This window comes from Leptonychotes weddellii, chromosome 5, assembly GCF_054177405.1.
Source record: "Leptonychotes weddellii isolate Sample4059 chromosome 5, ASM5417740v2, whole genome shotgun sequence".
NCBI classification, from domain to species: Eukaryota; Metazoa; Chordata; class Mammalia; order Carnivora; family Phocidae; genus Leptonychotes; species Leptonychotes weddellii.
Genome location: NC_138373.1, coordinates 33,909,869 through 33,930,384, shown reverse-complemented (window position 1 = coordinate 33,930,384; position 20,516 = coordinate 33,909,869). Strand labels below are relative to the sequence as shown.

The 20,516-nt window shown below is 59.2% G+C and overlaps 3 protein-coding genes across 7 annotated transcripts in view; all 3 read left to right on the top strand.

Moving 5' to 3' along the window:
• The first annotated feature begins 154 nt into the window (after nucleotides 1-154).
• ATP6V0C (ATPase H+ transporting V0 subunit c) lies at nucleotides 155-5,499 on the top strand. The gene is made up of 3 exons (XM_006739282.3): nucleotides 155-391; nucleotides 4,416-4,599; nucleotides 4,743-5,499. The coding sequence occupies exons 1-3, from the start codon at nucleotides 313-315 to the stop codon at nucleotides 4,945-4,947; spliced, it is 468 nt and encodes a 155-aa protein (XP_006739345.1). The 5' UTR covers nucleotides 155-312; the 3' UTR covers nucleotides 4,948-5,499.
• A 146-nt stretch (nucleotides 5,500-5,645) lies between these two features.
• Nucleotides 5,646-20,494, top strand: AMDHD2 (amidohydrolase domain containing 2). 5 transcript variants are annotated; one of them, XM_081820260.1, is made up of 11 exons: nucleotides 5,646-5,822; nucleotides 6,102-6,238; nucleotides 6,314-6,453; nucleotides 13,210-13,264; nucleotides 13,432-13,644; nucleotides 13,727-13,815; nucleotides 13,897-14,041; nucleotides 14,115-14,222; nucleotides 14,405-14,473; nucleotides 15,446-15,547; nucleotides 20,149-20,494. In XM_081820260.1, exons 1-11 carry the CDS (start codon nucleotides 5,740-5,742, stop codon nucleotides 20,157-20,159), a joined length of 1,152 nt encoding a protein of 383 aa, XP_081676386.1. In that variant the 5' UTR covers nucleotides 5,646-5,739; the 3' UTR covers nucleotides 20,160-20,494. The 5 variants fall into 5 exon arrangements, 3 of the variants coding, with proteins under 3 accessions (XP_081676386.1, XP_030890351.1, XP_081676387.1); XM_031034491.2 differs by lacking the exon at nucleotides 20,149-20,494 and adding an exon at nucleotides 15,989-16,232; XR_014145400.1 differs by lacking the exon at nucleotides 15,446-15,547 and having other exon boundaries at nucleotides 14,382-14,473.
• PDPK1 (3-phosphoinositide dependent protein kinase 1) overlaps nucleotides 20,149-20,516 on the top strand; it is an 82,766-nt gene continuing 82,398 nt past the window's right edge. The window contains exon 1 of the mRNA XM_081820257.1: nucleotides 20,149-20,207. The gene's annotated coding sequence lies outside the window, so the exon portion shown is untranslated. The remainder of the gene's footprint in view (nucleotides 20,208-20,516) is intronic.

The window sequence follows — 20,516 nt, the reverse complement described above, 5'->3', positions numbered from 1 at the left end:
TTGACGCCTGTGTCGGGGCCGGTCGGGCGGCGGCACAGTGCGGAAGCGGTCAGAGGACCGCTAGGGCGTCCTCAAGCCGTGGCGGCCCCCGCCGACGCGAAGTGGTATGGCCCGCAGGGGCGGGGCCCGGGTCATGTGACGAGGCCGCGGCCGCCATTTTGTTCTGCGGTGCTGGTATTTAGAGCGCAGCGGCAGACGGGCCGGGTCGCCTTCGCAGCTGCCTGACTGCTCTGCTCCAGTTCTCTCGCCGTGCCCGGCCCGTCCTCGCCCCAGCCTCGGTCCGCTGAGCTCGCCCTCTCCCCACCCGCAGACATGTCCGAGGCCAAGAACGGCCCCGAGTACGCCTCCTTTTTCGCGGTCATGGGCGCCTCGGCCGCCATGGTCTTCAGCGGTGAGCGCCGCGGCAGGAGGGACCCGGGAGGCTGGGGGCGTCGGGGCGCGCGGGGCTCATGCCTGCATGTCCCCAGGGTTCGGTGTGACGTCACGCTGACGTAATTCCGAGCTGTTGGGGGGGGGGTCCCGGGACTCACGTGACAGCGGGCGGGGGTCGGGGCCCCGAGGGCTGCGGAGCGCAGGGCCTGCGGGCTGGACCGGGTGCGGGTCCCAGGGGTCTCCCGGGGATCGATAGCCGGCAGCCCTGCCCCTGTCGGTGTAGGTGCGGGGGTGGGGCGGCGGCGCCGCTGCCATCTTAGCCCTAGGAGAGGCGGGAGGGAGGCTGGGGTGGGGGCGCGCGGTCCTGCGCCTGCTCCGCACCCCCCCCAATCCTGCGGGCAGGTGTGACATCACACCTCGGAAAGCTCCCCCGACGCGGGGCCGGCCCTGTTCAGCGGAGGTGGGGGCAGGGGATGGATGAGGTCCTGGCTCTCCCCTCCGAGGTACACAGCTCTGGCCCTTATGGCCTTTGTGGCGGCCCGGCCACCCGGCGGGGGTCAAGGTCTGTACCCAGAGGCAGGTGCTTCCAGTTAGGGCCTGTCACTGTTTATCAGTGGTCCTGTGGGATGTGTGGATAGCTTGGGAAAACTGGGCTGAGGGGTTGGTCCTAAGAGCTGGCAGGAACCCAGGCATGGGATTGTGTGGAATGGGGGTGGTGGTCCGGACAGGCTAAGGGCCAAGGATGGGTGTCTGCGAGGCCGGCCAGCAACAACACTGTGTGTGTGAACACTTGCCAAGAGTCTACCTCTGGGTGAGTGAGAGGGTGGCATGAAGTGTCAGCGTTGAGGGGGGAATTGGGTCTTTGTCCTTAGAAGGGAGTCTTTTAGTTCAGGCCTGAATCAATGAATGAAAGAGCGAATGACTTCCCTTTCCTGAGGCCCAAAATTGGGAGCGCTCCTCTCAGTAAAGAGAAGGGGCCTTCCAGGTTCTCGATAGCACCCTCCTTTTGAAGTTGGGTCTTGATGGTCATGGGGTGAATTAAGTGAAAATTGGCCTGTCTGGGAGATAGGCACGTGGGCCAGGCCCAGGAATGTGGGACCCAGGAAGGTTAGTCCTAGTCCCGCTGCAACCCTGTAAACTGGTCTGACCTGGTCTCCTCTGGGCCTTCTTGGGTAGGTCCGGTTTTTGGTTTTGATGACTCCGCCCTGCCCCACCCTACCTGGTGGACTGGGGAGGCTCACTACGCAAGTACAGAGAGCGTTTGAACTCCAAACAGTCTCTGCTGACTGTAAACACTTGTGGGGTAGGGGCCTGGGGACTCTGCTCTCTTGACGCCTCTGCCTGGGCCTGTCTACCAGTCATGAGTTGCTGAGTGAGCCTTGCCCTGCCCTTCCCATCACGTGCAAATAAGGGGTCATTTGTGGTGGGAGAAGTGGTCTGGACTTCCCCTTCCCTCCTAGCCAACGCCTCTTCTTTCCACATCTTTAGGGGCTGCCTACTTTCCAGCACTTCTGAACAGGCTGCTGTGACCCGCTTCCCCCCAGCCTTTTCTGCTCTTTGCCTCCAGAATGCCTTCAGAAATTCTACTTTGGCTGGCCACCTGTGGGTTACTTGGGGCTGTCATTTGTTCATTCAGCAAATCTTGATTGAGCTCCTACTATGTGCCAGGCACAGGGGAACATCAGTGAACAACAGGATGTTCCTGCCCCAGAATTCCTTGAGTTCTGGCTGTTATTGTTTGTTCCTGAAACCCTGAGTTTCCCCCCTAGCTCTTTTTCTGTACCCAGCTACTGGCCTGCCTCCAGTCACCAGTACATCTCTTCCTCTCCTAGAACTTAACCTGGTACTTTCAGATGGAGCTTGACCCAAAAGCAGGTCTCTGGAAGTTACTGAGAACCAGTATCAGTGGTCTAGGGCTTTTTTTTGGTTGCCCCAGGCCCCTGAGGATTGGTGCTGCCTGCTCCTCAGGGCCCAGTCTCCCTTCCCGCTTCCCCTTTTTTCTGGTGACAAAAGTCCTGCCGATTCTTTCTTCATCAAGTCTTCCACAGGCTGTCCGTTGCCCCTTTTCCGTAATCTCTTTGACTTCCTCCCTCCTGGCAGGCACCTTGCCTTTGGTGCTTTGTTCCTGGAACTGCCTCCTGATTGCACTCTTTTCTGTCCTCTGCTCGATCTGGGACCTTGTCGTGCTTGGTCTCCAGAGCTAGCATCCAGGGCCTTTGTGGACACCTGCTGCTGCCCCGGCCAGCCTGCTTTTCCCTCGTGGTCGGCTCTTTTTCATCCCTTTGTTGTTCTTGTTGCCTCCCCACCCCAGCCACACGATCTTCCTGCCACCTCCTGGAGAAGAGCCCAGCTCACTTTCCACGTCTGGCCATGTCCTACCATCTGGGGTGCTGACTTCCCAGTAATCCATTTCTCACTCAGTTCCACACATCACCTGTGCTCTCCCACTTGAGTAACGGGCCATGGCGCTGGCCCGTTGCGTGCATGTGACACCGCATGATGTGCTGCTGGGCCTGCAGTAGGAGCCCCCAAAATGCACTTCGACCAGGAGAGTTCCGGAAAAGCTTCGTGAAGACCAGCCCCGAGCCGTGGGTTGATGGTTCTGAGTGCCTAGTCGTGGTGGTGCTGGGTGCCTTTGGGACCGAGTGGCGGAGGTAGTACAGGTCCCTCTGCTCCCACCCCTACCTCTTTCCTCTTTCAAGTAGCTCCCAGTCTGGTGCCACATTCGTGCATGTCTCCATTCATGCTGTCTGCAATCCTTTTTGCTCATTCACACCTCTACCCAACGTCATTTTCTCTATGGACCCCTTCCCCAGAGTCCCCCACCGGCCTCCCCACTCTTCTAGAACATGTTGCTGTGCTTGGAGGTGCCATATATGTCCTCACCAGGCTTGGGGCCCTGGGAAGCTAGAGCTCCTCGGACCTCCTCACTGCTTGGTGATGAGCATAGAGTAGTCACTTTTTTGTGGCCCAAACGGGTGAATAAAACGTGCTGAAAAATGGTCGTCCTCGTCTTTTCCACCTCTGAGCCGTGTTAATCTCTGCTCACGCAGTGCAGTTGGATCCTGGAGGGCAGGAGTCGGAAGAGCCCCCTGGGCCCCCTGTGACTTTGTTCTGTACAAAAGTTACTCGAGACTTTGAGGCCAGGAGAAGGGAACTTTCAGGAAGGCTGCACCCCCTATCTAGCAAGAGGGAAAAGGAATAGCATCAGAGGAGACAGGCCACGCTAGAGTTTTCCCCCCACCCCGGTTATAAGAGGCCTTAGGGAATCTAGGCTTCTGTGAGCTCAAGGCCTCTGTGCATGCAGGGGTGCGTCTGGGAGGTTTGCCTGGGTGATGGCTCCCTGTGCCCTGTCCTCTCCTGGCTCGCCCTTTTTATGGTTATTTAGAGAATATTCTTTCCACACTCGAGGATACACTCAGCCTGTTGACAACAGATGCTAGCCCTCCTGGAGGGCTGGGCGCAGTGGGGAGTTGGGAAAGCTCTGGCCCAAGATAGGACTTGTCGGGCCCTGTGTGCGGTGAGGCTCTTCCGCATGTTGTCCCTGGGCAGAGCCCCAAGGCAGACAGGCTGATCCTGGCCTGACATTGGGGCTGCTGAGATGTAGTCACCTGCTGCTTTGCCAGGCCATTTCTGACCTAAACGCCCAGGACTCCAGGTGGTTAAAAAAAAAAAGGTGTCCGGAATCTTCAGCAAGGCTTGAGCGGCCCAGTTGCCCGTTTCTCCATGTGACTGGGCTATTGGACCTGTCACAGCTCCACTTGTAGGCTGCGGGCAGCTCCATGGAGGCTCCCTGGAGCCTTTCTCAGCAGAGCAGGAACCCAGATAGGCTGGGTAGCCACAAGGGCCTCTGGTGGAGAAAGGGCTACCTGGGCTCGTTGCATGCCTGGCTGGGGCTGTTGTCCCTGAGGGCCACCTGGCTGGGTGCCAGCTCCATGTCCCCTTTGTAATAACTTAGGGGTCCCTCAACTATGCTAGACCTACTCCCTGGGTCCTGGCCCCGGCTGCTGTGAGCTCACCTGGCTTCCCCTCCCCGCCCACAGCCCTGGGTGCCGCCTATGGTACAGCCAAGAGTGGCACCGGCATCGCGGCCATGTCCGTCATGCGGCCAGAACTGATCATGAAGTCCATCATCCCAGTGGTCATGGCTGGTATCATCGCCATCTATGGGCTGGTGGTGGCAGTCCTCATCGCTAATTCCCTGAATGATGGCATCAGCCTCTACAGGTGAGTGCTGGGTCCCTCCTGTCTGTCCTGCCCTGCCTGGGGTCAGGTCCCTGCACAGGGCAGGGAGGGCCAGGGAGGGGGTGTTGGGCGGGTGGCTTCCCCAGGAGGTGGCTAACATTTCTCCTGTGTCCTCTCTCCCCCAGGAGTTTCCTCCAGTTGGGTGCTGGCCTGAGTGTGGGCCTGAGTGGGCTGGCGGCTGGCTTTGCCATTGGCATTGTGGGGGACGCTGGTGTGCGTGGCACTGCCCAGCAGCCCCGGCTATTCGTGGGCATGATCCTGATCCTCATCTTCGCCGAGGTGCTCGGCCTCTACGGTCTCATTGTTGCCCTCATCCTCTCCACAAAGTAGCCCCCCTCCGAGTGCACCAGCCACAGAATATGATGTAAAGACCATCCCCTCATTCCAAAATGAACAGCCTGACACACATGCACGGGGCAGCTGCCCCCCCAGTAGTTGGTCTTGTAAATGCGCAGTGTCCTAGTGCCCATCGTCTGTTACCCCGGCCTTGCCCCCGCCCGCCCCGTGCCGTGGACATCTGGGCCCACTCATTACCCATCCAGGCCCCCGACCAGTGAGGATGCAGGCCTCTGCCGCCCCCACTCATCTGCCCTAGAGTGCTCTGTGTATAAGGATGAATTAGAGTTGTCATTTTCTCTTCACTGGATGTTTATTATTTATAAAGATTTGATCTGTTCATACGTCTGTGGAGCAGCCCTCCGTCTCCCAACTATATAGTAATCTTAGGTAGTGTTGCGTTGTGGGGTTACCGTTTGCTCTGAGACTCGTTGGATGGAACCACCCTCCTCCAGCCCCGCCAGCCCGGGGCCGCGGGGCCAGTGCGCTAGGCCTGCCAGGCCCCGAGCCGAGCCGTGTCCAATAAAGTTCTCGGTTGTGACTGGACCCCTGTGTGGACCACTTGTGTGGGGGCGGGCACAAGTAGGGGCCGCGGCGTCAGGGCGACCGAAGGGCGCGCCGGTCACGTGCGCGCGCCGGTCACGTGGACGTGCCAGTCACGTGACGCCTCAGTCAGCTGAGGGTCACGTGGGCCCGGCGGAGCTCCGTGGCCCGCAGTCGGCCGGGTGCGCGGGGAGCGGGGTTCGGCTGTGGGGCTCCGGGCAGTGCCCGCTCGGGTGGCTCACGATGCGCGGCGGGCAGGACGAGGCGCGGTCCCCGGTGCTCCAGTTCACCAATTGCCGCATCCTGCGAGGCCGGGCGCTGCTCAGGTGTGGGGTGCGGGGCCGGGCGCTGCTCAGAGGTGCGGCGCGGGGTGCGGCGTCGGGCGCTGCTCGGGTGCGGGGGCCGGGCGTTGCTCAGGTGGGGTCCGGGGCCGGGTGGGGTGCGGGGCCGGGAGCTCAGAGGTGCGGCGCGGGGTGCGGGGCCGGGCGCTGCTCGGGTGGACCCGGGGCCGGGTGGGGTGCGGGGCCGGAAGCTGCTCGGGTGGGACGCAGCGTGCGTGCGGGATAGGCGGTCTTAGCCCCCGCCCCGCCCGGCTCTGGCCGCAGGGAGGATTTGTGGGTGCGTGAAGGCCGCATTGTGGACCCAGAGAAGCTGTTCTTTGAGGAGCGACGAGTGGCGGATGAGCAGCGGGACTGCGGGGGCTGCATCCTGGCGCCCGGCTTCATCGACGTGCAGATCAACGGTGCGGCCTACGGCTCGGGGTGGGGACCCAGAGAAGGTGCTCTGGGCACCGTGCGACCTTCCTCTCTGGCTGTAGGTGGATTTGGCGTTGACTTCTCTCAGGCCGCGGAGGACGTGGGTTCGGGGGTCGCCCTGGTGGCCCGGAGGATCTTGTCGCATGGAGTCACCTCCTTCTGCCCCACCTTGGTCACCTCACCACCGGAGGTTTATCACAAGGTGAGGTCAGGCTCCCAGTCTCAAGGAGAGGGAGCTCCAGAAGCAGCAGTGCTTTAAATCTGTGTTTCCACAGACACTTCTTAGCCTTAGCATCTGGCTTTACCTGCTGGCCTCCTTCCGTATGGGGCCGGGACCCTGCCCCTAGGCTTTCTCATTCGGGTGTTCCCCCCACCGGCAGAGTCTCCCTGCCTCTGCAGCTGTTCCATAGGCCTTCACTACTGTTGCCTCAGCGTCTTCCCGGCTACATGTCCTTTCTGCGCTGCCCTCTGGCCGCCTCCAGGCTCCAGAAACCGGTTGCTGGGACTTTGTGATTGCCACATCCTTAGCTGCTCCTCAGGCTCATCCCCCCTAACCTGTCTGTGCTCTGTGACTCCCGTGAGTGTGCTTTCCAGAAAGAAGCTCCACTGTCTGCCCAGCCGCCCCAGTCCGTCCTCCCCAGTCCATCCTCCCGTGCTGCTCTCATCTACCCCCACACCTCCCCTTCTTCCTTCTGTTTATCTGCCCATTCTCCTGGAATCGTGTTTATTTTCCATGGGGGTTCTCTGGTTTTATTCTTTACCTCATTTTATTGTTGGGTTTTCTCCTCTGCGGGCACGATGTTCTTTCTTCCTGAACTGTTGTTTGGGGAGCAGACTGTATTCCTCGTGTCTCTGGACTGCTTGATGCCTAACGAGTTTTGAAAAGCGTGGCTGTTCCATTCCCCAAGTTGAGTTTAGGAGGGTGGCAGTTAGACTGTAATTCTTCATCTTTGTTCCGGGGTGGTGGTTTTCTCCAGCACAGGCTCTTTACTGCAATGATGAATCACATCACCCGTCGAGGAGTCCCTCCTGGGTGTGTGCACACAGAGTCCAAGCTGGGTGTTGGGGGAGGTCGGGTGTGGGCTTTGGGTTTGGTCCAGGCCCCTTAACTTCATCTGTCAGCTGGGGGACTCAAGACAGCCTTTAGTTGTTTCTGGGTCTCTGTTTTCTCAAGTCTAAACTGAGCATGACGACGCTGTCCATGTCTCGGGGTTAGGGTACTCAGCTCTGTGTGAGGTCTGTATTAAGCACTTGGTAAACTGTCAACCATGGACATCCTTTTGGGAAATTCCCCTGGGCCTCCCGTCACAGAGTCAGATGTTAAAAACTAAGCTCACTTTGCTGCTGGAAACCAGCACCTGGTTCTGTGTTTTTCCTCCTGGTCGCTCGTCCATGCTTTTCCCTGCTTGGAACTTAGGAACATGCCCACTTTATTGTCTCTGTGTTCTTTGTTCTCCCCCTTCCTGTGCCCCACCAGTGAGGCTTAGTGACTGTTCCCTAGTCTCCCAACTGCTGTCCCTGCACTGAGTCCTGCCATAGGGGCCTTCCTGAGGTACAGGGCTCAGCGCCTCACTCACCCCCACCCCTCCCCTTTTATCCTCAGGGTAAACACCAGCCTTCCGAGCATTCCTTCCCTACCTGCTTGAGCCTTGGTCCTCTCCCTAGGCACATTCCAGCCATTCTAGGCTGTTCTCTCTCCTGCCTCCAAGCCTTCTGCCTGGAAGGCTTTTGCCTTGTTTTGTCTGTTGACTCCTCTTTGGCTCTGCTGTGTGGCCATACACCGGCCATGCCTTCAACAGCCCATCTGACCATCGCCACCAGATGGTGAGGTCTTTTTCTTTAGAATGGGGGTTTCCGGACACGGGGACTTCTAGCTTGTGTTGTCTTGCTGGAACGTGTCATCCACCATGAACACTTGCAGGTTGAAGGCCTTGGGCAGCAGAAAGTAGTTGTGGAGGGTGGTGAATGTGAAAATTTGATTCCAGCATCATCTAGGAAATTACAGGATTGTTCACTGGGATATCTTCCTACGCCCATCCATCCACCTTCTTCCAGGACTGCCTCACACTGTGCGGAACTGGATTTCTTCTTTGTCAGAAGTTACCCAGATCCTTTGTCATCGTGTTCTGGTCCACTGAGACTACCTGGTCCTTTTCTGAGGTCTTCTCTAGCCTTACGCTTTGTTAGTCTCCCAGGAGGAAGATCTGGTTGCATTGTTCTTGGCTTCAAGTCCATCATCTGCTTCGCCAAGATCTAGTACCTCCTCAGGTGGCAGGCAGACCTTTATCTCTGGTCCCACACGCCCTCTATCCTTTGACCTTTCCCTCTGCTTTCCTGCCTGAAACATGCCTCATTTTCTCTATCTCCATGCTGTCATTTATGCTATTCTCCCCATTTAGAGTTCTCTAGCCTTTTTTTTAAAGATTTTATTTATTTGACAGAGAGAGATAGAGCAGGAACACAAGGGCAGGGGGAGTGGGAGAGGGAGAAGCAGGCCTCCCACTGAGCAGGGAGCCCAATGCGGGGCTCGATCCCGGGACCCTGGGATCATGACCTGAGCCGAAGGCAGACGCTTAACAACTGAGCCACCGAGGTGCCCCAGTGTTCTCTAGCTTTTTCTTGTAAAACTCTGTTTTTGTTTTTGTTTATTTAAAGATTTTATTTATTTGCCAGAGACACAGCGAGAGAGGGAACACAAGCAGGGGGAGTGAGAGGGGGAGAAGCAGGCCCCCCGCGGAGCAGGGAGCCCGATGTGGAGCTCAATCCCGGGACTCTGGGATCATGACCCGAGCCGAAGGCAGACGCTTAACGACTGAGCCACTGAGGTGCCCCAGTGTTCTCTAGCTTTTCCTTGTAAAACTCTGTTTTGTTTTGAAGTGTGAAGTAAACCCTGAGTATGTTGTTCGGACTTCAAGTTCTGAAGCTGAGACTTGGAGGTTACAGGAGTGGGAGTGGTGTATGTGAGCCCAGGTGGGGAGAACAGCCAGCAACAGGCATAGCATTGAGCGGGTCCCCTCTCCCTGTGTGTCATTCCCAGGGGAGACCTTGTGCAGAACCCCCTAGAATGTGCCACACGGTGGCTTCCCTGCAAAGACAGGAGTCTTAAGGATTCACCCACAGTCCCACCCACCCCTTGGGTTGAGGTATTTCCCACCCCTCTCATCTCACAAGAACCTTGTGTCTGGTGCTGAGCTCCCTCGGAAGACTTTGGAGAAAGCTTTAGGATGGAACCTGACACTCGTCACAACAGGGTTTCCTGGTGGAATGTGGGCAACAGACCTCATACTGTTCTCTGTACAGATGGGCGGGTTGAAGGCAAGGGGTCTAAAGGATGTGTCCCAGAGCCGCCCAGCCTCTGACATGCATGTCCACCCGTTTCAGGGGGATAAATATGTTCTAGAAAAACTCAACTGTTATCTTCTTTTTTTTTTTTTAATCTTTAGTGAACTTATATCTTTCCATGGCTTGTTAGGAAAGCCCGCAGCCCTTTGCCCCCACGGGCTCCCATCTAGAGACAGTCCCTTGCAGCTCAGCTGATTCTTGGAGTTTGTTCTCCTATCTCTGAGTACGTGCTGGTACTCCTTTTTTACTTCTCAGTTTAGGGCGGTGTATGTGTGTGTCTGCTTCTCAGCCAAGGAGCAGAGGATGCACCCGTCCTCCCCACATAGCCGCCTGCAGTCTTGGGGAGGTCAGTCGGCAGGACTGGGTGAAGGGGACTCCGCGTGGTCCCATTTTCTTACTTGGCTGCTGTGTTTTCCTTGGAATTCCTGCTCTTTGCTCCATTCCCTTATCTCGTGACTCAACTCCGGGCTTCCTGCCAGTGGCTCACTTTTCTTTCGGGACATCTGGATGCGCCAGGCACTCCATCAGCATCGCCTTCCTGTGGCAGCCTCTGGCACCCATTTCCCAGCACCGGCTGCTGGCCTCCTTGGGCCGAGCTGTCCTGGCAGCTCCCTTCCCCTCACCTGGGGGCATCCCCTGGCGTCTTTCTGCTGGGCCTCTGTCCTCCATCCTGGGTCTTCCTCTTTGCTGGTTTACGCTTTCACTTTGGAGCACATTCACCGGCTTCCGCTAGAGAAAGGGGTCACGGGAGGTGCAGTTTTCAAGATCTTGAAGGAATGAGAATGTGTTTACACACGCTCTCTCTCTTTTTAGATTTACTTATTTAACTTTATTTTTTTGACAGACACAGCGAGAGAGGGAACACAATCATGGGGAGTGGGAGAGGGAGAAGCAGGCTTTCCGTGGAGCAGGGAGCCCGATGGCGGGCTTGATCCCAGGACCCTGGGATCATGACCTGAGCCGAAGGCAGACGCTTGACGACAGCCACCCAGGCACCCAAAAATTTATTTATTTATTTATTTATATTTTTTTAAAGATTTTATTTATTTGACAGAGACATAGTGAGAGAGGGAACACAAGCAGGGGGAGAGGGAGAAGGACCCTGGGATCATGACCTGAGCCGAAGGCAGACGCTTAATGACTGAGCCACCCCGGAGCCCCAAGATTGATTTATTTTAGAGAGCAAGTGAGGGAGAGGGAGAAGGAAAGAACCCCAAGCAGACTCCCCGCTGAGCGTGGAGCCCGACATGGGGCTCCATCTCACGATCTCAAGACCATGACCTGGGCCGAAATCAAGAGTCCGACGCTTAACCAACTGAGCCACCCAGGTACCCCTGTTTTTGCTCTCTTTATTGAGTTCTAGTTCTTTTTTTTTAAAGATTTTTTTTATTTTTATTTATTTTTTAAATATTTTATTTATTTATTTGACACAGAGAGATCACAAGTAGGCAGACAGGCAGGCAGAGGGAGAGGGAAAAGCAGGCTCCCCGCTGAGCACAGAGCCCGATGTGGGGCTCGATCCCAGGACCCTGGGATCATGACCTGAGCCGAAGGCAGATGCCCAACCATCTGAGCCACCCAGGCGTCCCAGATTTTTTTTTATTTATTCGAGACACAGAGATAGAGCACATGAGCAGGGGGAGAAGCAGAGGGAGGGGGAGAAGCAGACTCCCTGCTGAGCAGGGAGCCCGATTCGGGGCTTGATCCCAGGATCCTGGGATCATGACCTGAGCTGAAGGCAGACGCTTAACCATCTGAGCCACCCAGGCGCCCCTTGGGTTCCAGTTCTGTGTTAGAAGTGACTTTGCTCTAGAATTTTAAAGGCATCGCTGTGTTGTCTTTTAACTGCCAGGGTTGCTGCTGAGAAGTCAGAAGCCACCCGACCTCTGGTACTTTGTGCGTGACTGATTTCTTCTCTCTGGAGGCTTGTGGAACCTTCCTTTTGGCCCTGGGTTCTGAAACCTGAGGGGGACATGGGTGGGGCCTGGGGGGAGGTCATCGATAGTGCTGGTCCGCAGCACGGCCTAGCTGTCTCGAGTCTGGTTTTCGGTGCTTGTCTTGAATAAGTTCTTCATGATTTTCTACCGTGTTTCTCTGTAGTCTCCTTCTGGAAGCCATCATTCTGCTGCTGGGCCTCCTGGATGGATTCTCTAATTCTTCCTCTGATTCTGCTTTCTTGCTGTTTTCTCCGTTGTTATCCTGCGGTTCTTCTCTTGGGTTTTTTGCTTCACCGCTCACGTAGCTTTAAGTTGGAAGAGCTTGCTTTCTTTCTCGGAATGTATCCTGCTGATGCTCCGTTCCCGTCTCATGGGTGCAAGACCTCTCCTTACGTGTCCTCCTGTGCCCACCGGCCCTGCCCCGTCTGTCCCGTGTGTTCTTGGAGTCTTCCCCGAGCTGCTGTTGAGCTTCGGTTATCAGCTCTGTTTGAGATAGGCACCAGCAGGCTGCTGGGAGCCCCAAGCCTGCAGAGGCTTCCTGGGGGCACCCGTAGTCAAGGTCCGTGCTCAGCAAGAACAGGCCTCACTGGCTTCATGCTGAACGTGTCAAGAGCATAAACTTCCACTTAATTGCTGGGTGTGTGCGCCTCGACCCACCTCTCTCCTGGAGACCTCCTGGTTTACTTCTCCAGGTGCTTGCCGGGCCCATGTGGGGACGCTGCTGCTCTTCAATGACATGTCGGTTGTGGTCCCCCTACTTCTCAAGCCACCAGGCATGGCCAAGGCCTGCAGCGCGGCATCTTTGTGCTGGCAGTGTCCCCCACGTGTGCCTGCCCGCGTCTGCCCAGCGTCGCTCCTCAGCCTCCCCGGACGGTTCTGCTCTTCTCCCGTCTTGCGCGTCACACGAGGTTTCAGCCGCCTCTGAATCCCTTTATGTTGTCTGGGGCGGGGGAGCTCTGCAGGCTGGCGTGTTCGTCCAGCAGCTCAGCCCATGGACTCTGCTGTCCTGCAGGGCTCCCCGTCCACTCCCTTCTCCATGTTCCTTCCTGAGGGAGGTGTGGGCTGGGAAGCCTGCCTGCCTGTCTGCTTCCGAGATGGGTCACATGAGCGCGTGTTATGCACAAGTGACCTTCCCGATGGTGTTGAGCTCAGGCACGGCGTGGCCATGCCGTTGATGCCCGAGCCCGCAGCCCCGTCTGCACCGAGCTCTCTGGCCACTGAGCCCCTGCTTCTGCACTCGCTCTGCCTGGAGTGCACGCCCTCCTCTTGCTTCTGGCCTTGCTTCTGTTCCTGCAGCCCAAGAGGCCGGGCTGGTCAGCCTCTCCAGGTCCAGACCCTCTGAGCATGCCACCCACTGTGTCCCAGCTGCTGCCTGGACTGGGGCCACCCGGACAGGCCAGGGCAGCGGGGTTGCCTTCTGTCCATGTGCCTGCCCTCTGCGCAAGAGCTCTTTCCTCCTGTCCTGGTCCTTGCAGGCAGCTGGCCGTGCATCCCCCACGGCTCCTCCACGTCCTCATGGTTCCCAGTGCTGTGCTTTCCCTGACCACGTTTGGGGGCCTTTGATTCCTTTCTAATACCTGAGGGAAGGCCATCGGGGGCTGATCTCTGATGTTGGCTGGGCTGTGACCTCTGGGCACTGGGCCGTAGGGGGCAGGGCTTTAACAGCTGGTTCCCCCCAGGTCCTTCCTCAGATCCCTGTGAAGAGTGGTGGTCCCCATGGGGCAGGGGTCCTCGGTGAGTGGCTGACCCCTCTCCCTGCCCCCACCCTGGGAGGCTCCTTGGGGACCTGTTGGCAGCCCCTCCCCCTCCAACTGGGGAGGGAGGTCGGGCAGGTGACAGGGGCCAGGGTGGGGGCTGCAGGGCAGGAGGCGTGCTGGAGCCATCCACTCCCCTCCTCCCAGGGGTGCACCTGGAGGGCCCATTCATCAGCCGGGAGAAGCGAGGTGCACACCCTGAAGCACACCTGCGCTCCTTTGAGGCCAACGCCTTCCACGATGTGCTGGCCACCTACGGGCCCCTGGACAACGTCCGCATCGTGACGCTGGCCCCCGAGCTGGGCCGGAGCCGAGAGGTGATACGGGCACTGGCGGCCCGTGGCATCTGTGTGTCCCTAGGTGAGGGGGGCTGCCCCCAGGGTTGGGCCCTCATGGGGGTACTGGGCTGGGTGCGTAGTTTGATTCCAGGTCCCCCATGCAGGACACTCGGTGGCTGACCTGCAGGCCGCGGAGGAAGCTGTGCAGTGTGGGGCCACCTTCATCACCCACCTCTTCAATGCCATGCTGCCTGTGAGTAACCCCCCCCAAGTCCCGCGGGCGGGCGCAAGGGCTCCTGCCATCGCTCAGCTGCTCCCTCCTAACCCTGCCCAGTTCCACCACCGTGACCCAGGGATCGTGGGGCTCCTGACTAGTGACCGGCTGCCACCAGGCCGCCACATCTTCTACGGGATGATCGCTGATGGCACGCACACCAACCCTGCTGCCCTGCGCATTGCCCACCGGGCCCATCCCCAGGGTGAGTGGCAGGGCAGACCAGGGGCAGCGGGGAGGCCACCGCGGGGTAGGTCTAAGGTCCCTTCTTCCCGCAGGGCTGGTGTTGGTCACCGACGCCGTTCCTGCCCTGGGCTTGGGCAATGGCCGTCACACACTGGGGCAGCAGGAGGTGGAGGTAGATGGGCTGACAGCCTATGTGGCAGGTGAGCGATCCTCTCGTCCCCGCCAACTGCCTCCACAAGAACAGCCCCTCGACCTCTTATGGGATGCAGGAATCTGGGTGTTCCCCACCAGCCTGCTGTTCCCCCCCCCAGCCCGCTGCCCACCCTCCACCACGTGCCTGGTGGCCTCTGGTCCCCCAGAGCCTGCCCTCTCTGCTCTGAAGGCACCAAGACGCTGAGTGGCAGCATAGCCCCGATGGACGTGTGTGTCCGGCACTTCCTGCAGGCCACAGGTCAGTGCGGCTGGTGTGGGGGGTATGTGTGCACATGTGTGTGCGCGCGTGCACAGAGGGTAGAGGCTACGTCTGGGAGAGGTGGGAGGGAAGCACGGAGAGTCTCGTACCTACATCCTTCGTCTGGCGGAGTTCCCAGGGGACAAGCACCAGGAATGTGGCTGAGGTCCCCCTGCAGGGAGCTCCTGGCAGACTAGGACCCGGGGTGATGGAAATGAAGCCATGGCACCCGCAAGGGGAATGGACTGCACCTTACCCGCAGCAAGGGCCTTGGTCTTGGACCCTGTGGGCTCGCAGAACTTCATGGGTCCAGAGCTAGGGAGATGAGGTGGGGGTCAGAGCTATGCTCCAGGCTTCTTAAGGGGGCTGGGCCTGTTGTTGGTGAGGTGGGAAGGGGTGTCTGGCAGAGGCTGTGGTTGGCCAGGCCCTATGGGATTCTTCATAGTGCCCTGGGGCTGGGGTGTCACCTGAGGGCATTGGGGCTCAGCGTGCTGTTTAGAGCAGCAGGGAGACAAGCCAGGAGGTGGGAAATGGCTTTGGCCTGGCAGCTGGGGGGGTGATAAATGGGGAACAGAAAGAATGGGGTTTAGTTGTGTGATCTCTCGAGGGGTAGCAGGAATAGAAAGGCAAGACCAGGTGGCTTCATCAATGGCTCAAGCTACTGCTTCTTTGTGGGGTTGCTCTACCTGGGACCCTGAAGGAGGAGGGGCCTGCAGGCCTTTGGGTCCAGAGTGTCCGTGAAGACGGGAGGCCTGCCAGTCTGGGATGGATGAGAGAGCAGGAAAAGGGTCCCCAGCAGTGTCCTCAGACTGGGGGTGGGGGGGAGGTGGAGCCTTGTCTCCCTGCTGCAAAGGCCTGGGATGTCTCCCCTCCCCAGTTCCTGGGCCTTGGAGCTTGGGGCTGTGGGGTGGGGGAGGGGCTGCTGGCTGAGCTGGGATGGGGGATGGTTACCCAGTTATGTCCCCTGAGCAGGCTGCAGTGTGGAGTTGGCCCTGGAGGCTGCGTCCCTGCACCCCGCTCAGCTGCTGGGGCTGGAGAAGCGCAAGGGCACCCTGGACTTCGGGGCCGATGCAGGTCAGGGCCTGATGTGGGCGCCCAGGCCACTGAAGACTTGGGAGCTCCCGGGGACTTGGGACAGTGCCAGGGCAGGTGGAATCTTCCCTATGCCCAGGTGGCCTTGCCCACCACCAACCTCAGCCCGGGCCCGTTTTCCGATCAGGCCCGGCTTTCTGGTGTATGAAACAAGGCCGGCTGAGGAGCTGTCGGGGCCTTTGTCCCTTGTACCCTACTGCCAGGAATACTGGCTCCAGGACTTTGGCCAGCCTGCGATGGGTTGGGGTGCCCTGCCCAAATCATGTTGCAGGCTTCAGTTTCCCCACCAGCTCCTGGGCAGGGGTGGGGAGGGGAACAGAGCTTCTCTTAGGGGTGATGAAGCTCCTGGAAGCTGGCTGGGGGTTGGGGTGGCGGTGGGCCCACCCACCCCTGCCGCCACCTCACCACCCGCCTCTGACCCAGACTTCGTGGTGCTCGATGACTCTCTCCACGTGCGGGCCACCTACATCTCGGGCGAGTTGGTGTGGCAGGCGGAGGAGGCCAGGCAGTGACCAAGGACCACAGCCGGAAAGGATGCCCAGCCTTAGCTGGACGCGGTCAGGGCTGAGTCGTGGAGGAGCTGGTCTCCAGGGAGCGAGTGGGCGCCCTGCCCCAGGTGGAGGCCTCCGCTCAGGAGGCAGCTGGATAAACACGCGCCCAGCAGGGACTTGTCTGGTCTCCGAGTGTTGCTTCAAAGCAGGGCGCCGTCACCTTGGTGGCTGTCTGGGTGGTGGGGGGGGAGGGGGATTGGGAGTGGGAGTGGCTGGATTCTGGCTCATCGCAGCTCTCTGGAGGCCCCTGTCTGTGGCACAGATGTGTCTAAGGCCTGCAGACCCACAGGCAGAGGTGCTGGTTGGAAATGATTGGAGGGTGGGTGGGGATGTCCTGGGCTGTAGGTTGGGAAGTGGACTGGAAGGGGCTTGGGGACAGAGTGCAGATAGCTTCAGAGGTTCACGTGTCAGGGGACCGAGGGGAAAGGGTACTTCTTGCGATTTTAAACAAGGAGAGAACTGGCTGTGCAGGCAAGTTAGCTGGGGCTGGAGGAGCTGGGTGTAGGAGGGGCCTCGGGTGGGCAGCGCAGAGGGTTCGGAGGGCTACTGCATGAGGATGTTCCAGGGGCTAACTCTGCACCCTTGAGTTGGGTAGGCAGAGTGGGGGGCCAGGGCCATAGTGCCGGGTGCTCCTCCCCAGCCTTCAGGGGGCATCCGCGCCGGCCTCAGGACCCCAGCTCGCCTGGCTGTGAGTGCAGGAAGCAGTGGCCAGGGGCCCCTGAGCTGACCCTGGCCACTGCTCTCGCCCAGCCCGCAGCCCTACTTCTTTGAGCCCTTGGGATAATCAAGGCTCCGCTTCCTGGGGTGTTTTTTCTGAACAACCCCTTCTCCTGACCCTACTCCCAGGTGGGCACGATGATCCCCCTTGCACCCTGGTGTTTGCACAGCTGGAGGTGACCCTGCCTGGTGCTGGTGGGCAGCTTGGGGGTCACCAGTGTCCTGAGCCCTGCAACTATTTTCCCGTTAGTGTCATCCCGCAGCCTTCCATGTCCCCTCCGTCCTGGCAGCAGGGTCCCCACATTGGGAGCGTGGGCTGTTGGGTTCTCTGAGAAGGATAGCTGTGGGGCAGGTGGGCTCTGAGGAGCCGTGCAGGTCCTGAGGACAGCCGTGACATGGGAGTCGGATGGCAGGGGTTGGTGTAGCCCCAGATCTGGGGTTGACTTTCTCCCTCATCGTGTCCTGGGCAGCACCTCCACCCTTTCTCATGGCTGTAGTCCTTGGAATAGGAGGTTGAAGGCGAGTGTCCCAGGACGCTGTGGTGTGGCTTGGCCACCCTTCCCCTTGCCTCTGCCACAGAGCACACTACAGGAAGCGTCTCCAGGCCCAAAGTGACAAAAATGGCCACGGGTCCTGGCTGTGTTTGAGGGTGAACAGCCTGGGGAGAACCGGCACTGTAAGGCCACCTGCAGGGGTACCAGGGGACTGGGTCTCAGGCCACATGCCCGTGGGGTGCAGGGACTTCTAGGCCCAGCAGGTGACAGAGCAGTTCCTGGAAGACAGCCACCTGCTCCACCCTGGTTGGAGGGAGCAATGTCTCCAAAACACATTCAAAGCTGAGTGGTGGGCACTTGCCTTGTTTGGTGCTAGGCCTAAGTGCGTTACCAGCGTGAACCCATTCTTTTCTGCCAAAAATCTAAAGGAGTTTCCTGTTTGTCATCCCCATTCTCAGATGGGGAAGCAGGCACCTGATTCCAGAGCTGGGGAGCACCAGAGCTAGGATTTGTCCTGGCCGCCCTACCGGGGGCCCTCCCTTAAACCTGTCACCACGCTGCCTCTCTGGGTGGAGAATCTGGGAAGTGCTAGCTGAACTCGGGGTCAGCAGGGGTGAGGCACCTGTGCAGGTTGGGAAAAGCGCTCTAGGCAAGGGGAAACTACCCCACGGAGATCCCGCGGCACTCTCGCTGGAAAGGGGTGCAGCCATCACCACTGTCATCCGCAGAACTTCACCACCCCAGGAGAAGTTCTGTTCCCTCTAGGTACTGTCCCTGTCCCCCCATCCCCTCCAGCCTGGCACCGACCACTCCACTTCTGATTCTGAGGCTGCAGGGTTTTAAACAAGATGTGCTGCCGTTTTGTTAGACCCCCCAGCAAGGAGACTCTGAGGGGCTGGCTGTAGGGTGGCAGTGGGGCTGGAGACAGGTGAAGCGGGGGACAGGCATGCTCTAGTGTTGGTGTAGAGTAGGCTGCGAGGGGTGTGCCTGAGTCACTGGTGGGTGGGGGTGACATTTTCACTGAGGTGGGGAAGCTGGGGTGGGATCCTCGGGGAGGTGACCTGGCGTGCAGCCCGCACCTTCGTGGCTTGCTCTGTGTTGTACGGGAGTGGGAGGACCAGGGGACCCGGTGGTGCTAGGACCCGGTGCCGGGGCCGGAGCGTCGTGACTCTGCGGAGTGGGACGAGGGCCCCCTGGCGGCAGTGCTTGGGAGCTGCGGAGGGGTCCACTTGAGGGCCCCCGACTGCGCCGAGTGCACGCGGGTTCGAATCCAGGCGCTGAGGCGTCCCTTACGAAGTCTCGGTCTCCTAGTCGGGTTGACGGGCCCCGGAGGATCTGGGTGGTGCAGACCGGAGAAGCCGGCTTGGGGGTGGGGTGGAGGGGGAGACGGTATCAACCGCGTTGCACGGTGACTCCGGCCTGAGCCTGTCCGCCGCGGGCCCGGCCTGCGGCCCAGGCGCCGGATCCACGCGGACCCAGAGATACAGTAAGAGCTGCCGCGCACGGGGCTACGGCTTGCTGCTGGAGGGGCTCCTCCCTGGGGGACGGGCTCGTGCCGGGGCCAATGAGGATTGTCGTGCGCAGCGACGCGCCGCGGCTGGGGGGCGCGTCCGCCTCTTACCCTGTCCCGGATTAAGGGACCGATCCGGCCTCGGCTCCGGCGGGTGCAGGGGAACCGGGGGCCTCGTGCCCCCCGCGCGCTGCGGACCCCACTGCGCCCCGGTCCGCCCGCCTGCCTCTCTGCGCGCCTTCCCGCCCCACAGCTCCCCTCCCTCCCTATCGCCGCCCTGTGAATTCCCTGCGCCCCAAGCCTCCTCTCCCCGCCCCGCCCTCGTTGGCGTTGGGGAGTAGGGTGTGGGTTCCCCGCCGGCCCCCTTCCACTGCCTTTCCCAGCCTCGCCCCAGCTCCGAGCGTGTCCAGGGTCGGGGGTGCGGGAGCGGCTGGGTACAGCAGGGGGTGTGGCACCGGGAGGGTGGGCAAAGGGCGGTTCCACTTAGCCCCTGCGGCCACCCCCTTCGCCCCCTGTCGTCCCCAGGCAGCCCGGTGCCCGGAGCGATGGCCTTGAGTCTTGCCTGCCTCCCACTCCCGCACCATTAAGAGCTTGGTGTGCTCCTTCCAACGTGAGCCAACATACCTTGTTCTACGTTTATGTCTTGGTTTGTTTCATAAACTGGAATTGTACTTTTGATACTGCTCTGCTAGTAACTATTTTTTAGTTAAGCGGCCTGAAACGGAAAGCTGCCTGGGTGGGGACACGTGGAAATGTCTCTGTACTTGAACAAGGTCCCCAGTGTTCTTCTCGAAGATGGATGTTTCATAACGTTAACCAGATCCCAGCGTGGACCAGTCGGGTTTCTCCCCCCGCCAAACCCCAGCCTCGAGGAGGAGGGACCATGGAGTGATGGGCAGGGAGCTCTGGGGCCCCAGATGCCCAAGCGTGTCTAGGAGGCGGGAGGAGACCCGGTATAGGCGCTCCTTTACGCCCTTTGGGTTCCGGGTTTGCGTGTATTCGTTTTCTCGTGTTCCTGTAACAAATTACCACAAATTAGGGGTTCAAAAGAACACACATTTATTTTATAGCTCTGGAGGTGGGAGTGAGAAATAGGTCTCGGGGCTGAAATCAAAGTGGTGGCAGAGCTTTGTTCTCCCTAGAGGTGGCGGTGGCGGGGGGGGGGGGGTCCTTCTGTTCCCAGCTTCCAGATGCTGCCCACACTGGTGGTCTCGTGGTCTCTTGCATTTGCCGAAGCCAGTGCTGGCCAGTCGTGCTGTTCACGTTGCCTCATTCGGGCTCTGACTCTTTCTTTCTCTTCTATCTTTTAAGGACTCTTGTGATTATATTGGGCCGAGCTGGATGATCCTGGATAATCTGCCTCTTTTAAGGTCAGCTTATTGACAACCATCATCCTCCCTTTCTATGTGATGTAACATGTTCACAGGTTGGGTGAACAGAACATGGTCATTTCTGGTGGGGCTGTTATTCTGCCTGCCTCCTCATCCAGAGAGAGGGGTGTGGGCCACGGCTCCCTACTGCCTGGGTCTAAAGGAGATACTACATCCCTATCATCAGGGTACGAAGGTGCTTCTTTCACTACATGCTTATCAACACTGGATGTTTTCAGTCTTTGGGATTTTGACCAATTTTTGGAATCAGCCCATTTTACAGCTGGGGAAGTTGAGACTTAGGGAGGG

Bases quoted from the DNA above. Each gene is read 5' to 3' on its own strand.
- ATP6V0C (XM_006739282.3), top strand. From the start codon at position 313: ATGTCCGAGGCCAAGAACGGCCCCGAGTACGCCTCCTTTTTCGCGGTC. The intron at 392-4,415 runs GTGAGCGCCGCG...CCCCGCCCACAG, and splicing joins GGCCGCCATGGTCTTCAGCG to CCCTGGGTGCCGCCTATGGT. The intron at 4,600-4,742 runs GTGAGTGCTGGG...TCTCTCCCCCAG, and splicing joins GATGGCATCAGCCTCTACAG to GAGTTTCCTCCAGTTGGGTG.
- AMDHD2 (XM_031034491.2), top strand. From the start codon at position 5,740: ATGCGCGGCGGGCAGGACGAGGCGCGGTCCCCGGTGCTCCAGTTCACC. The intron at 13,816-13,896 runs GTGAGTAACCCC...AACCCTGCCCAG, and splicing joins TCTTCAATGCCATGCTGCCT to TTCCACCACCGTGACCCAGG. The intron at 14,042-14,114 runs GTGAGTGGCAGG...TTCTTCCCGCAG, and splicing joins CCACCGGGCCCATCCCCAGG to GGCTGGTGTTGGTCACCGAC.